The sequence below is a fragment of the Pongo abelii genome, chromosome 7 (assembly GCF_028885655.2).
Source record: "Pongo abelii isolate AG06213 chromosome 7, NHGRI_mPonAbe1-v2.0_pri, whole genome shotgun sequence".
Lineage (NCBI taxonomy): Eukaryota > Metazoa > Chordata > Mammalia > Primates > Hominidae > Pongo > Pongo abelii.
The window spans coordinates 76,433,485-76,447,409 of NC_071992.2; the positions used below are offsets into that span (position 1 = coordinate 76,433,485).

Genomic DNA, 13,925 nt, shown 5'->3' on the forward strand with positions numbered 1-13,925 from the left:
TTACTAATTGGTGTGCATTTCTCTCTTTCTGCCCCAGGACAGCTTTCCTGCCCGCTTTGGAGGAGTCCACTTTGTCAACCAGCCCTGGTACATTCATGCCCTCTACACACTCATCAAGCCATTTCTTAAAGACAAGACCAGGAAACGGGTAATGAAAACAAATGCATCATGTAAATTCTTGGGACAATTATGGTGCTTCTATTTTCTCTCTCCCCTCCTCTCTCCTTTCCCCCCTTTTTCTCTCTTTCTCTATCTTTCACTGTGGTTTTTATACAGCCCCTAAGCATTTAAGCCTCAGCTGGAGTTTGCAAATGGCCTGGTTTAATTAATAATTCGGTAGAACTGGGTTATTTTCAGAGTCCCAGTGATGAACCAAAAGAAACTTTGAAGGCATGCAAATACCAGATGCCCATGTTACTGTAAATTCTAATGGGAGATACTGGGTCCAGCAGCTTTCTTCTTCATAAAATATTTTAGTAGCTAGCATTTTGTTCTGCAAATGTATTAGTGCTATGAAGAATGATTACAATTTTTCTTCCCTCCCATAGCTTTGGGTGATAACTGCTAATTCCATCACCTGTAAAGCTGGAAAAGCATTCTTCTTTGGAAATAACACTGCTCTTATGAGGAAGGCTTTTACAGTCTTAATTATATCAATTGATAACACTTGGGAAGCCAGCTTTTTCCATCAATCAGAGTTGTGCTTTTTCATGGCATTTTGATGAGCTGAGTAACTGAACATTCCTTAACCACCCTGAATCTCAATTTTCTCATTTATAAATTGGGGAAACTAACACCTACATCACAGAGTTGTTGGGGAAATCTAATGAGACAGCTAACGAAAACATGTATCATGATGCAGTTGGTACATCATGAGACTTGGTGACTTTTATTTATCTTTACCATTTAGCTCTCTTTTCTTTTTTTCCCAATGTTATTAAGGTATAATTGACAACTAAATATTGGATATATTTAAGCTGTTCAATGTGATGTTTTTATATACCTATGCATTGTGAAATGATTACCACAATCAAGCTATCAACACATCTATCACCTCCTATAGTTATGATTTGTGTGTGTGTGTGTGTGTGTGTGTGTGTGGTGAGAACACTTAAGATCTACTCTTTCAGTCAATTTCAAATAAACAATACAATATTATTATTACAGTATCCATACTGTACATTAGGTCTCCAAAATCTATTCTCATCCTATATAACTGAAACTTTGTCCTCTTTTTCCAATGTCTCTCCATTTCCCCCTACTCTCAGCTCCTGGCAACCACCCTTCTATTCTATACTTCTGTGATTTCAACTCATTTAGATTCCACATATAAGTCTGATCATGCAGTATTTGTTTTTCTGTGTCTGGCTTATTTTTGTTAATACAATGTTCTTTAGGTTCATCCACATTGTTGAAAATGACAGGATTTCATTCTTCTTTAAGGTTGCATAGTATTCCACTGGGTATATATCCATTTGTCTGTTAATGGACACTTAGGTTGTATCCATATCTTGGCTATTATGAATAATGCTACAGTCTTATCTTTGAGACTTTCTATTTTCAGCTACCTCCTGGGTCAGGAACACCACTCCTTATGGGAACCTGGCTAGGGTAATCCTACAACACCTTCTCCTGACACCCAGGGTATCTGACACTAGGGAAGAGCTCTGAGTATTCAGGAGGGACTGATAATGTGAGGGATTCCCCGCCACCTCCCACACTCTGCAGGGTTTCTAACTCCTAGATCTCAGATGCTTCCAGGTCCTTTAGAGAGCATTGCAATGGGGTAGGGCAGGGGTAATTTCCCTGTTCTCAAACAAGTTTGAAACCAGGAATTAGAACTCACTGGGATCAGGAGGCAGAAATGTTTTAAAACCCATCTGGGGCTCAGGACAGTGCTAAGAACAGAGAATTGTTCTAGGACTGTTCTCAATATGGCTTCAGGCTTTCCAGCAACTTATTCTTCTATTCAGGTTGGAGCGAGAGAGAATTCCTCCCATGGTGGACACTTGCTGCCATGCCATAGGTGGGCATTTTTGGAGCTTTGGGCACAGGATAGACTCTAACAGGTAGAAGGTCCAGCCTCCTCCTTCTGCATTCCTCCATTCCACAAGACCCGCAGAAGGGAAGGTCACCTTTAATAGCACTCTTTGTCCTTCAAAAACTGGACATGTTGGGTGGAGGGTTACAAATGTTTTCTCTAAACACCAGGGCTGATATTTTGCTCCAGCATGTTTCATATACAGCACCCTCTGAAAAGTTTTATAAAAGCCAGAAAAGTGACTTTCTTCAAAAGAAATAATTCTTATTAAAATTCAGTCATACTCAACTGCAATATCAGAAATTTTGATATTTTGATATACTTTCTGAAGTTCTCCAGTAGTCTTCTGAAGAATTAGCACTTCTTGTCCCCTTCATCTTTAAATGATGTCATTACATCATGAGTTAAAATCCATACAATAGAACAAGGTATCAAGTGTTTATTATTGAGGTCCTCTATGTAAGTATTTAAAAAATCACATATAGGCTGGGCGCGGTGGCTCACGCCTGTAATCCCAACACTTTGGGAGGCTGAGGCATGCAGATCACGAGGTCAGGAGGTCGAGACCATCCTGGCTAACATGGTGAAACCCCGTCTGTACTAAAAAATACAAAAAAATTAGCCAGGCGTGGTGGCGGGCACCTGTAATCCCAGCTACTGAGGAGACTGAGGCAGGAGAATGGCATGAACCCGGGAGGGGGAGCTTGCAGTGAGTCAAGATTGCACCACTACACTCCAGCCTGGGCGACAGAGCAAAACTCTGTCTCAAAAAAAAAAAAAAAAAAAAAAATATATATATATATATATATATATATAGATAGATTTTTTTTTTCCTGAGTTGGAGTCTTGTTCTGTTGCCCAGGCTGGAGTGCAGTGGCAAGATCTCAGCTCACTGCAACCTCTGCCTCCTGGGTTCAAGCGATTCTCCTTCTCCAGCCTCCTGAGTAGCTGGGATTACAGGCATGCGCCACCATGCCCAGCTAATTTTGTATTTTTAGTAGAGACAGGGTTTCAACATGTTGGCCAGGCTGGTCTCGAACTCCTGACCTCAGGTGATCTGCCCACTTCGGCCTCTCAAAGTGCTGGGATTACAGGCACAAGCCACTGCACCTGGCCCACGTTTATATTTCATCATGGTTATACTGTATGTATATGTGCATGCATGTGTGTATACCTGATGATCCTATACTTGGGTGCACCTTATGTGTTACACATAATTACTTCATGCCTGCAACATGAAGAAGTGTGGGAACTGACATTAGTACATGGATACACTTTAAGTCACCTTTCAGAGTCAACTCCTAAATTGCAGTCAGTGCTAATTATCTATTCATGGCTCATCCACTTTGTGGATTTGTCTGGAAATAATTGTAACTTGGAGGTGTGCCTTCTCTCCTGCTTGACCAATTTTTATCACTATGTATTGTATGTTCAGAAGATGCAAACTTGTTTGGACTTTAGTCCCCAATCCAGACAAAAATGGAAAATTGCAGCAAAAATATCTCACGATAACTTCTCAGGCTGTGGTTTTTGATTCCATTAAATAAGAATTGATTTTCTTCTACCTTATGCCCACATCACCCTAGGAGCTAAGAAGCATTTCAAAGGAGTAAGAAAACACCAACTTTTTCTCTAGATATTTTCCCCCTGTGGGGAAACAACACGTAAATGAACATATCAGAAAAAAAAAACGAACAAACAAACAAAAACAGAAGTCGGCAGTCAGCAGATACTGAAGAATTAATTGGAGGGTGGTTGGAAAGAAGCAGAATAAGCAGTTATCACCAGGACGAATTAGGAAGAAGCTGCAACTTTGTCTAGGCCAGGGAAGGGGGGAAAGATCTGGAGGACTGGGTGAGAGCACACAGATGGGAGAGCAGAGCAGTCTGGAGATCCAGCAATAGCTGGGGTTTCAGGTGGTCTGCACCATCACTCCTTTTACCAACAGGGATAATTAGGAGATGACTGTATGTGTAAATTTGGCCCACAGCCAAGTAACGCTCAATCTGTTCATAAACTTCATTTTTAACGACTATTAATTCAGCCCCTTTTCTAAGTAATAAATTAACATTTTATGAAGACTAAGCTACAGTCACAAAATCAATGCCTCTTTAAACACTGTGATCACCAGCAGTGCATCCAATTTGTCATTGCTAAATTGTGTATTAGATGAAATCCTTGGTCGTATGTTTTGGATTTTGTATTGCTAATTACTTTTTTTTTTCCTTACAGATTTTCCTGCATGGAAACAATTTAAACAGCCTTCACCAGCTAATACACCCTGAATTTTTGCCCTCTGAATTTGGAGGAACTCTTCCTCCTTATGACATGGGAACTTGGGCCCGGACGTTACTCGGTCCTGACTACAGTGATGAAAATGACTATACTCACACATCCTATAATGCAATGCACGTGAAGCATACGTCCTCGAATCTGGAGAGAGAATGCTCACCTAAGCTGATGAAAAGGTAAGGCCTGGGTTATCAGAGCCCCCACCAGTCAGAGGTCAATGGAATTTTTTATTTGGACCTATTGTGAATTATTAATTAAAGACCTTTATGGGCACAGAACTTGAATGAAAGAAATTGCAATGCATTCTCAGCTGATTTCACTAAAACTGAAAACAGATGGGGCTTGGCTGGCCCAGAACTATAGTTGTCCCCATTGTATCAAAGGAATAGTTAAAGGTTAGGACCTCACTCATGCCACAATTATAGCCCTGGTCTTTAGGGAGTTTGTTAATACACACAGAATAAAATGTTGGACCTTTGAGATACACTAGATGGAAAAACAACCTGCTAAAAAATGTTCCTATCATTCATTTATTTGGAACCATTTATTGAGCATTTACTTGGCTGCAGCACTGATTAGGGACAAGAGGTACAAATGAGAATAAGATGTCAAAAGAACAGAGAAGTATGCCTCAGGGAATCTTCCAAGTAAGACTTTTGCAGCATATTTATAAAGCAGGTGACATTCAGTCTGAGCTCTGGAGACCAGCAACCCAGGCTTGGGAAATGGCATATAGCAATCCAAGCAGAGGAGACAGACTGAGGCATGTAGGCATTAGAGTGATGGAATAATCTGGTGTGGTAAAAAGGCATGCAAGGGTGGGAGATGGGACTGGACATGAAATAAAGCTCCAAAAACAGTTGGATCCAGGTGGTGAAGACAATTGCATACTATAGTCAATGGAGTGCCATAAAAGAGGGATTAAAAAAATTGATAAGCGGGTATTTTCTCATTATAAAAATTAAAACCTGATTTTTAAAATTTTATTTTATTTTTCCATAAGTTATTGGGGTACAGGTGGTATTCAGTTACATAGGTGAGCTCTTTAGTGGTGATTTGTGAGATCCTGGTGCACCCATCACCCGAGCAGTATACACTGCACAATATATGTTGTCTTTTATCCCTCGCCCCCCTCCTACTCTTCCCCCCAAGTCCCCAAAGTCCACTGTATTCTTACACCTTTGCATCCTCATAGCTTAGCTCACATATCAGTGAGAACATACGATGTGAAACCTGATTTTTAAGACTAAAATCCCCTTCAGCCACTATTCTCAATCTCAGCCTCAATCCCATTTCCTCCCAAATGGTAACCACTGTAGAGGTGGGCCCTTGTAATTCTGTTTTCCATACATCACATGCATCTATACACACCCATAAAAAACATCTAATATTGTGTAATTTCTAGGGCTGCTGTAATAAATTACTACGGACTGGGTGGTAAACAACAGAAATTTATTTTCTTACAGTTCTGGAGGTTGGAAGGGCAAGATCAAGGTGTTGGCAAGGTTGGTTTCCCCTGAGGCCTCTCTCCTTGGCTTGCACATGGCTGCCTTCTCCATGCGTCCTTACACGGTTTTCCTTCTGTGTGTGTCTGCCTCTGTCCTAACCTTTTCTTATAAGGACACCAGTCGTATTGAATTATAGCCCACCCATAGAACCTTGTTTTACCTTAATTGCTTCTTTAAAAGTCCTATATCCAAATATAGTCATATTCTGAGGTACTTCAACATATGAACTTGGGGATGAGGAAGACTTCAGCCCATAGCATATTGTTATGAAACGTTTTTCCACGTCAGTATATTTAGACATATGAAGAGACTTGAAAATATTTGTGGAAAAATAAGATTAAAAGATAAAAATTCAAAATATAAACTTATATGGCTCAAGGACATCAGTTCATATATGTGTGTATATATATTAAGTATATATACAAACACCTTATTTTTCAGCCTAAGTTCCATCAAGTTCAAGACACTTTTGTGAGTGACAATACCAGCCATTTAGTTTATCCCTAAATAACTGAGGGTCCTAGGAACTTAGCCATGTCAAAGTGGTCTTTTTTACATTAGATGAACAAAAATGGATGCCCTTGAAATATTACTAAGATTAGAAAACAAAAAGAAGTCAGAAGGAGCCAAATCAGGACTGAAAGGTAGTTGCCTAATAATTTCCTATTGAAACTCTCATAAAATTGCCCATGTTTGATGAGAGAAATGAGCAGGAACATTGTCATGGTGCAGAAGGACTCTCTGGGAAAGATTTCCCAGGAATTTTTCAGCTAAAGCTTTAGCTAACTTTCTCAAAACACTCTCATGTTAAGCAGATATTGTTATTCTTTGGCCCTTCAGAAAGTCAACAAGCAAAATGCTTGGACCAGCCCAAAAAACTGTTGCCAAGACCTTTGCTCTTGACTGGCCCACTTTTGCTTTGACTAGAGCACTGCCACCTCTTGGTAACCATTGCTTTGCCTGTGCTTTGATTTCAGGATTGCACTGGTAAAACCGTTTCATCTCCTACTACAATTCTTCAAAGAAATGCTTCAGAATCTTGATCCCACATGTTTAAAATTTCCATTGAAAGTTCTGCTCTTGTCTGTTCCTGATTTGAGCACAATGGTTTTGGCACCCAAGTGGAAAGTTTGCTCAACTTTAATTTTTCAGTCAGAATTGTGTAAGCTGAAACAGTTGAGGTGTCTGTGGTGTTGGCTATTGTTTGTGCTGTTAGTGTTTGGTCCATGAACAAGATAAATTAGGTCATGAACAGGACAAATTTTTTCCTGGCAAATTGATGTAAAATTGACATGAATTGATGTCCACGACTGAGGGCTTCACCATCAACATTGCCTTGTCCCTTCTTAAAATGAGTTATCCAATTGCAAACTGCTCATTTCTTTGAGGTATTGTCCCCATTAGCTTTTTATAAAGCATCAGTGATTTCACAATGTTTTTACTCAACCTTCACCATAAATTTGATGTTTGTTCTTGCTTCAATTTTAGCAGAACTCATGTTGCTCTGATAGAGGTTCTTGTCAAACCTGATGTTTCTGATGTCTTATCTTCTTAGTGCCTCAAACTAGATTCTGTTCAGACATGCTATAACAAGTTAGCACAAGTTTATTTTGGTACAAAAATTTTTTGAACTCCATGCATAATTTTTTATAATATGCATTTTCCATGAACTTTGTGAAGACCCCTCATAGACCATGTGTTTAATACTGCATGCTATTTTAGAACATGGATATACCACAGTTTATCCATCTCCTCATTGCTTTGCATTTGGGTTTTTGAGGTTTTCCTTTTCTAAATAAGGTTCAATAAATGTCTTTGGTATACCTCCTTCATTTTCTTAGGAAGGTTCCTCTGAGTAGACTCAGAACCCTGTAGTTGGTGGGTATGTGCCTTTAAAGTTTTAGTTCACACAGTTTAAAAGCCCTCCAAATGACACCAATTGATACTCCCAGCTGTGTATGAGAACCTTCTTCTCTACACCCTGGAAAAATGCAATATGATAAGACTTTAATTTTAATGATAATCCTGTGATGGGAAAACGCTATGTCATTTTGTTTTCATCTTTATTTCCTCAACATACATAGTTAGGCAGAGAAATGACATAATAAGATCTGGGTTTTATAAGGATCATGAGATTAGCAAGGAAATGGTTTGTGCATCAGAGACTAAAAGCCACTAGAAGGCTGGTGCAGAGACTTAGTTGGGAAGATGAGAGCCAGAACTAATGCCAAATCAGAGGAAAACTGGCTCCAGCCTATAGATGTTTGGCTATGGAAAAGGAGGCGTAACATTCATGAGGGTTGGGCTCAACTTCTTCCAAAGTCCTGTTAATGTGGATATTTTGACCTCTTCCCATGAATCTTGAATGTTCTAGAATGGCGTCCAGAATGGTGAATCCTTTCCAGGAAGTTTTCAATTTACTTTGTCCAGATCCATCAGACAAATCACTATCTATGGTAGCTATAGTCTTATGAAATGTTTTTTTGTTTGTTTGTTTGCTTGTTTTGTTTCGTTTTGTTTTGTTTTTTGAGACTGGAGTCTTGCTCTGCCACCCAGGCTGGAGCGCAATGGCATGATCTCATCTCACTGCAACCTCTGCCTCCCACGTTCAAGCAATTTTCATGCCTCAGCCTCCTGAGCTGAAATGTATTTCTTAAGTAATAAGATGTGAAAGTCATGGACTGCAGAATGGATGTTGTGTTGGGCATGAAAACAACCTTCACCTCCTTGTACATATCCACCAGAGCTCTTGGGTAACCAGGAGCACTGTCAATAAGCACTAATATTTTGAAAGGGATCTTTTTTTCTGAGCAGTCTCGTCAGTAGACTTAAAATTCTCTGTAAACCGTGCTATAAACAGATATACTGTCATTCAAGCTTCATTGTTCTATTTATAGTGCACAGGGAGAGTAGATTTAACATAATTCTTAAGGGTCCTAGGATGTTTAGAATGGTAAATGAGCATTGGCTTCAACCCAAAGTCACCAGCTGCATTAGCCCCTAACAAGAAAGTCAGCCTGGCCTTTGAGGCTTTGAATCCAGGCTTTGACTCTCCTCTCTAGCTATGAAAGTCCTAGATGGAAGAAGTCTATTCTTCCAATAGAAGGCTGTTTTGTCATTGAAAATCTGTTGTTTAGTGTAGCCACCTTCATCAATGATCTTTCCTAGATCTTCTGGATAGCTTGCTTCAGCTTCTATATCATCACTTGCTGCTTTACTTTGCACTTTTATGTTGTGGAGACAGTTTCTTTCCTTAAGCCTCATGAACCAACCTCTGCTAGCTTCCAATTTTTCTTCTACAGCGTCCTCACCTCTCTCAACCTTCATGAAATTGAAGAGAGTTAGGATCTTGCTCTGAATTAGGCTTTGGCTTAAGGAAATGTTGTGGCTGCTTTGATCATCTATTCAGACCTCTAAAACTTTCTCCATATCAGCAATAAGGTTGTTGCACTTTCTTAGCGTTTGTGTGTTCACTGAAGTAGCACTTTTAACGCTCCTTTGCATTCACAACTTGGTTAACTGTTTCATGCAAGAGGCCTAGCTTTCAGACTTTCTGAGCTTTCAGTGTGCCTTCCCCCCCCCAGGCTTAATCATGTCTAGCTTTTGGTTTAAAATGAGAGACGTGCAACTCCTCCTTTCACTTAAACATTTAGAAGCCATTGTAAGGTTATTAATTAACCTAGTTGCAATACTATTGTATCTCAAGGAATAGCGAGGCCCAAGGAGAAGGAGAGAAATGAGAGAACATTTGATCTGGAAGCAGTCAGAAAACACACACCATTTATCAATTAAGTGTATTGTCTTAAATGAGCACGTTTCACAGTACCCCCAAAACAATTACAATAGTAACATCACAAATTTTTTTATCACAGATCACCATAGCAGATATAATAATAATAAAAAGTTTGGGCCAGGTGCAGTGGCTCAAGCCTGTAATCCTACCACTTTGGGAGACCAAGGCAGGAGAATTGTCTGAGCTCAGGAGTTCAAGATCATCCTGGGCAACATGGTGAAACCCCGTCTCTACTAAAAAAATACAAAAAAAAATTAGCCAGGTTTTGCGGTGGGTGCCTATAGTCCTAGCTACTCAGGAGGCTGAGGTAGGAGAATTGCTTGAACCTAGGAGGTGGAGGTTGTAGCAATGAGTCAAGATCGTGCCACTGACTGCACTCCAGCCTGGGCAACAAAGCGAGACTCTGTCTCCAAAAAAAAAAAAAAAAAAAAAAAAATTTTGAAATATTGTGAGAATAACCAAAATGTAATACAGAGACACAAAGTGAGTCATGCTGTTGGAAAAACGGTGCCAATAGACTTGCTAAATGCAACATTACCGCAAGCCTTCAAGATGTACAAAGTATAATATCTGCAAAGGGCAATGAAGTGAAGCACAGTAAAACAAAGTTTGCCTACATGTAAATGATTTAATATTAATGTTGAATGAATATTATTATCTCCAAAACCCATCCTTGGTACACGTGTCTAATTGCTTCAAAACCGATTAGTTGGCTCTCAGATAGAAAGAGCCAATTCCTCCTCCCTCCCCCTGTCTTTAACAAGGCTCTCATGGTTCCTGCTTGTAGAATCTTACATCCTGGTAGGAAAGAGAAAACGTGCCCCAAATAACTATAATGTAGAATGTGAGAGGCACTACAAAGGAGGAGCAAGAGGCTGCTACAGCGTTCTGAGGAAGAATCACTAATTTTGTCCAGGAAGACTCTCAGAGAAGCCTCCATGTGGAAGGTTTGGCTGACCCAGGGTTTGGAGTAGTATTGCATTTCATTACATATGGGAGCCAAAATTCAAGACTAGCTAGCAGGAGAAGCTAGCAAGTGTGCACACATTTCATTTTCCCCACCATGGCCACAAGGATGTCCTGCCCACTGCTGCTGCCCTTTGTGATGACTTCCTTGAACGCTTGCCTGGAGATTTCAGGCAGTGGCAGGATGGGCAGAGACTAGAGAGGAGGGATCAGCCCTGCTGTTGGCATATATCTCCTGTCAGGCACCTCACTGATAAGGAACAGAGCAGCCACTATTCATTGTCTTTTTGACCCCTCAGAACCCACATGGATGTGCGAAAATTGGGAACAGAATTGGAAGAGACCTTACAGGTCATCTCTTCCAGTCTCTCACCCGATAGAGAGGTCTGTTCTCCAGCACAGAACATCAGCCAGCCTCCGCTTGCACCGTCCAGAGACAGGCAGGCAGCTTTCTGGGCAGCGTGTTCCCTGTGGTGTGGCCTTGTTAGAAAGCACCTCCTTATTCTGAGTGAGATGACATAGGTCTGCCCTCTGAACAGCACTGTAATCTCCAGTAGGTTCACATCATCTATTTTTGTAACCCCGTTACCTGACCCCCATAGTTCCCTACATGCTTCAGGTCCATTTGGATTCAAGTGGGCTTTGTGCACCGACCTGGGGACCCAACCACTTTTTGTAATGTGGCTTTTGGGCACAGATGGCCACTGTGTTCCAAAGCACTCTCGACCCATGCTTTCTGGTATCCATGTAGAGTAAAAGCCAAGACTCCCGGAATTCTCAGTGAATGAGTGGTTCTAATGAGCTCTTGTTTTTTTCTTTGGATAATTGTAGCTCAACCCTTATGTAGAAAAAACAAAATAATGATTGGTTTAGCTGGAAATTCCTCTAAACAAATTATTTCAATATTGTTCTGCTATTTAATACAATAATGCCATGGTGGGCTTTTGAGGTGTGTGGCATTCTCTGCTCTGGTACTAAATGACCCTGAGTTTTATATTTTTAACTTTTTATTCCTGTTTTTTCTTGTTGTTGTTATTGTTGTTTGAAACAGAGTCTTGCTCTGTTGCCAGGCTGGAGTGCAGTGGTATGATCTCAGCTCACTGCAATCTCTGCCTCCCGGGTTCAACTGCTCCTCCTGCCTCAGCCTCCCAAGTAGCTGGGACTACAGGCATGCACCACCACGCCCAGCTAATTTTTTTGTATTTTTAATAGAGACAGGGTTTCACTATGTTGGCCAGGATGGTCTCGATCTCTTGACTCTCGTGATCCACCTGCCACAGTCTCCCAAAGTGCTGGGATTACAGGCGTGAGCCACCATGCCTGGCCTTATTCCTGTTTCTTATTTTATTTTTCAGAAGTCCACTTCTTTGCTCCCACATCGTCAGCTGTTTTCTGTTCTTAGGAGTGTATGTGTGAAGCACCTCATTTTCTCCTATCTAATTTACTCCTTGAATATGTTTTAGGCTTGGTGAATAGGTAACCCAACATTAAAACTGTCCAACAAAGAATAGTAAATAAGGTTTGTATTAGTTATTATTATTTTCACTGCAAGAAAGAAGAAAACCCGAATGAACTGCTTTAAACAATGAGGAAAATGCATTATTTCACAGGAGACATCTTGAAGACAGGTGACTGCAGGAGTGTTATTCTAGGGACTCAGTAATGGCCACAAGAACCAGGTTCTCTCCACTGTGTCCAGCACAACTGGAGACTTCTCAGGCAGGGGCTGATTTCTGACTCTCACAGGAGATCACAATGCCTACATGAAAGGAGCTTTTGTTGGAGAAAAACGAAGAAAGAATGGCTTAGGGCTGGAAACCAACAGTCCTGCTACACACAGGCTTATTCAGGGGTGTAGGCTGGAAATTTCTGCCAGGAAATTTCTGCATTATTTTTTAATCAGCATGTAGAGTTTGTGACCTTTAATTGTTAGGCCATATAAAGCAATCACTTTCTGGTTCTTGCCTTTATTGCTGATAAAGTAATTAAAATGGCTATAGATATTATTGTTATTTTATTATTTTTTTTTGAGATGGAGTTTTGCTCTTGTCACCCAGGCTGGAGTGCAGTAGCACGATCTCAGCTCACTGCAACCTCCACCTCCCGGGTTCAAGTGATTCTGCTGCCTCAGCCTCCCGAGTAGCTAGGATTACAGGTGCCCACCACCACGCCCAGCTAATTTTTTGTATTTTTAGTAGAGATGGGGTTTCACCGTGTTGGCCAAGCTGGTCTCGAACTCCTGATCTCAGGTGATCCACCCGCCTTGGCCTCCTAAAGTGCTGGCATTACAGGTGTGAGCCACCGTGCCTGGCCTATAGATATTATTTAAAAGGCACGTGTGCACACACAGAAACACTATCTTGATGTAACTACTGGTGAAGGATGAGCCACTTTGAGAGGTCTTCAAATATATGTATCTGTATATATACACACAGATATACATGTACACAAATATATAATTGTTAAAAGATTACTGGTGATAAACCTCATGTAAATTTTGTCCTGTGATTTTGATTGAGGGTAAGAAACTTGAGCCATTCCCTGGAGTTGAATCCATCTAAATGCAAATTGATCCAAAGGTAGAGAGTTCTGGGGACAGTGCTCATTAGATGCAACACGCAGAAGGATAAGTGATGACGGGTGCCCTTGCAGCAGGTTAGAGATCACAATTGCTCTCAGACGCGTCCTTTCATTTGTTTCATTTATTCTTAGCCAGTCCTGACAGCGGCTATTAACAATGGACTTGATGATCTCAAGGAAACAAAGAGCATCTTTCCTGGTATTTCTTGGCAAAAATAAAAGGGGGGGACTCTGAAAAGCCAGGTTTTGTGCTGCCTCTGAACCCATCACCATGGCCAGGGAGAGGGTGCGTTTGATTTCCAGGAATGAGAAGTGTGTTCGTTCTGGTGGACAGGCACGGGTGCAAATCCTGGATGAAACAGGATTATTATAGGAAGGGGCAGTGGTTTCCCAAAGAAGAGGTATGGACCATATCGAAACTGTATCCCCACCATACAGGAATGGCAGGTAGTTCCTTCCACGGCCAGCAGGGGGAGAAAGTGGGGATTTTAGGCTGTCTTCTTATTGAGCTTGAATGGGTTCATCTTGGCTGTACCACACTGCAGAAGCCTCTGTTTGCAGGGTAAACATTCTCCACAAAAAGTTTATATAAAATACATTTTATTATTCTTCTTATTAGCGACCTTTGAAAGTTTAGATCTGGAGGAAGTCCTTAGATGTCATCTAGGGATCGTCAGACTTTCCACCACTAAGGACCTCTTCTGTCCCCCACAGGGTATATGTGTGCAGTGAAAGATGCTGGCTA

At 40.9% G+C, this 13,925-nt stretch overlaps 1 protein-coding gene across 4 annotated transcripts in view; it reads left to right on the forward strand.

Moving 5' to 3' along the window:
• CLVS1 (clavesin 1) overlaps window positions 1-13,925 on the forward strand; it is a 437,253-nt gene that overhangs the window by 388,117 nt on the left and 35,211 nt on the right. For all 4 annotated transcript variants that reach the window (XM_054560859.2, XM_054560860.2, XM_063726281.1 and 1 more), the window contains 2 exon segments: window positions 38-148; window positions 4,274-4,509. In XM_054560859.2, coding sequence (XP_054416834.1) covers window positions 38-148; window positions 4,274-4,509 — 347 coding nt within the window.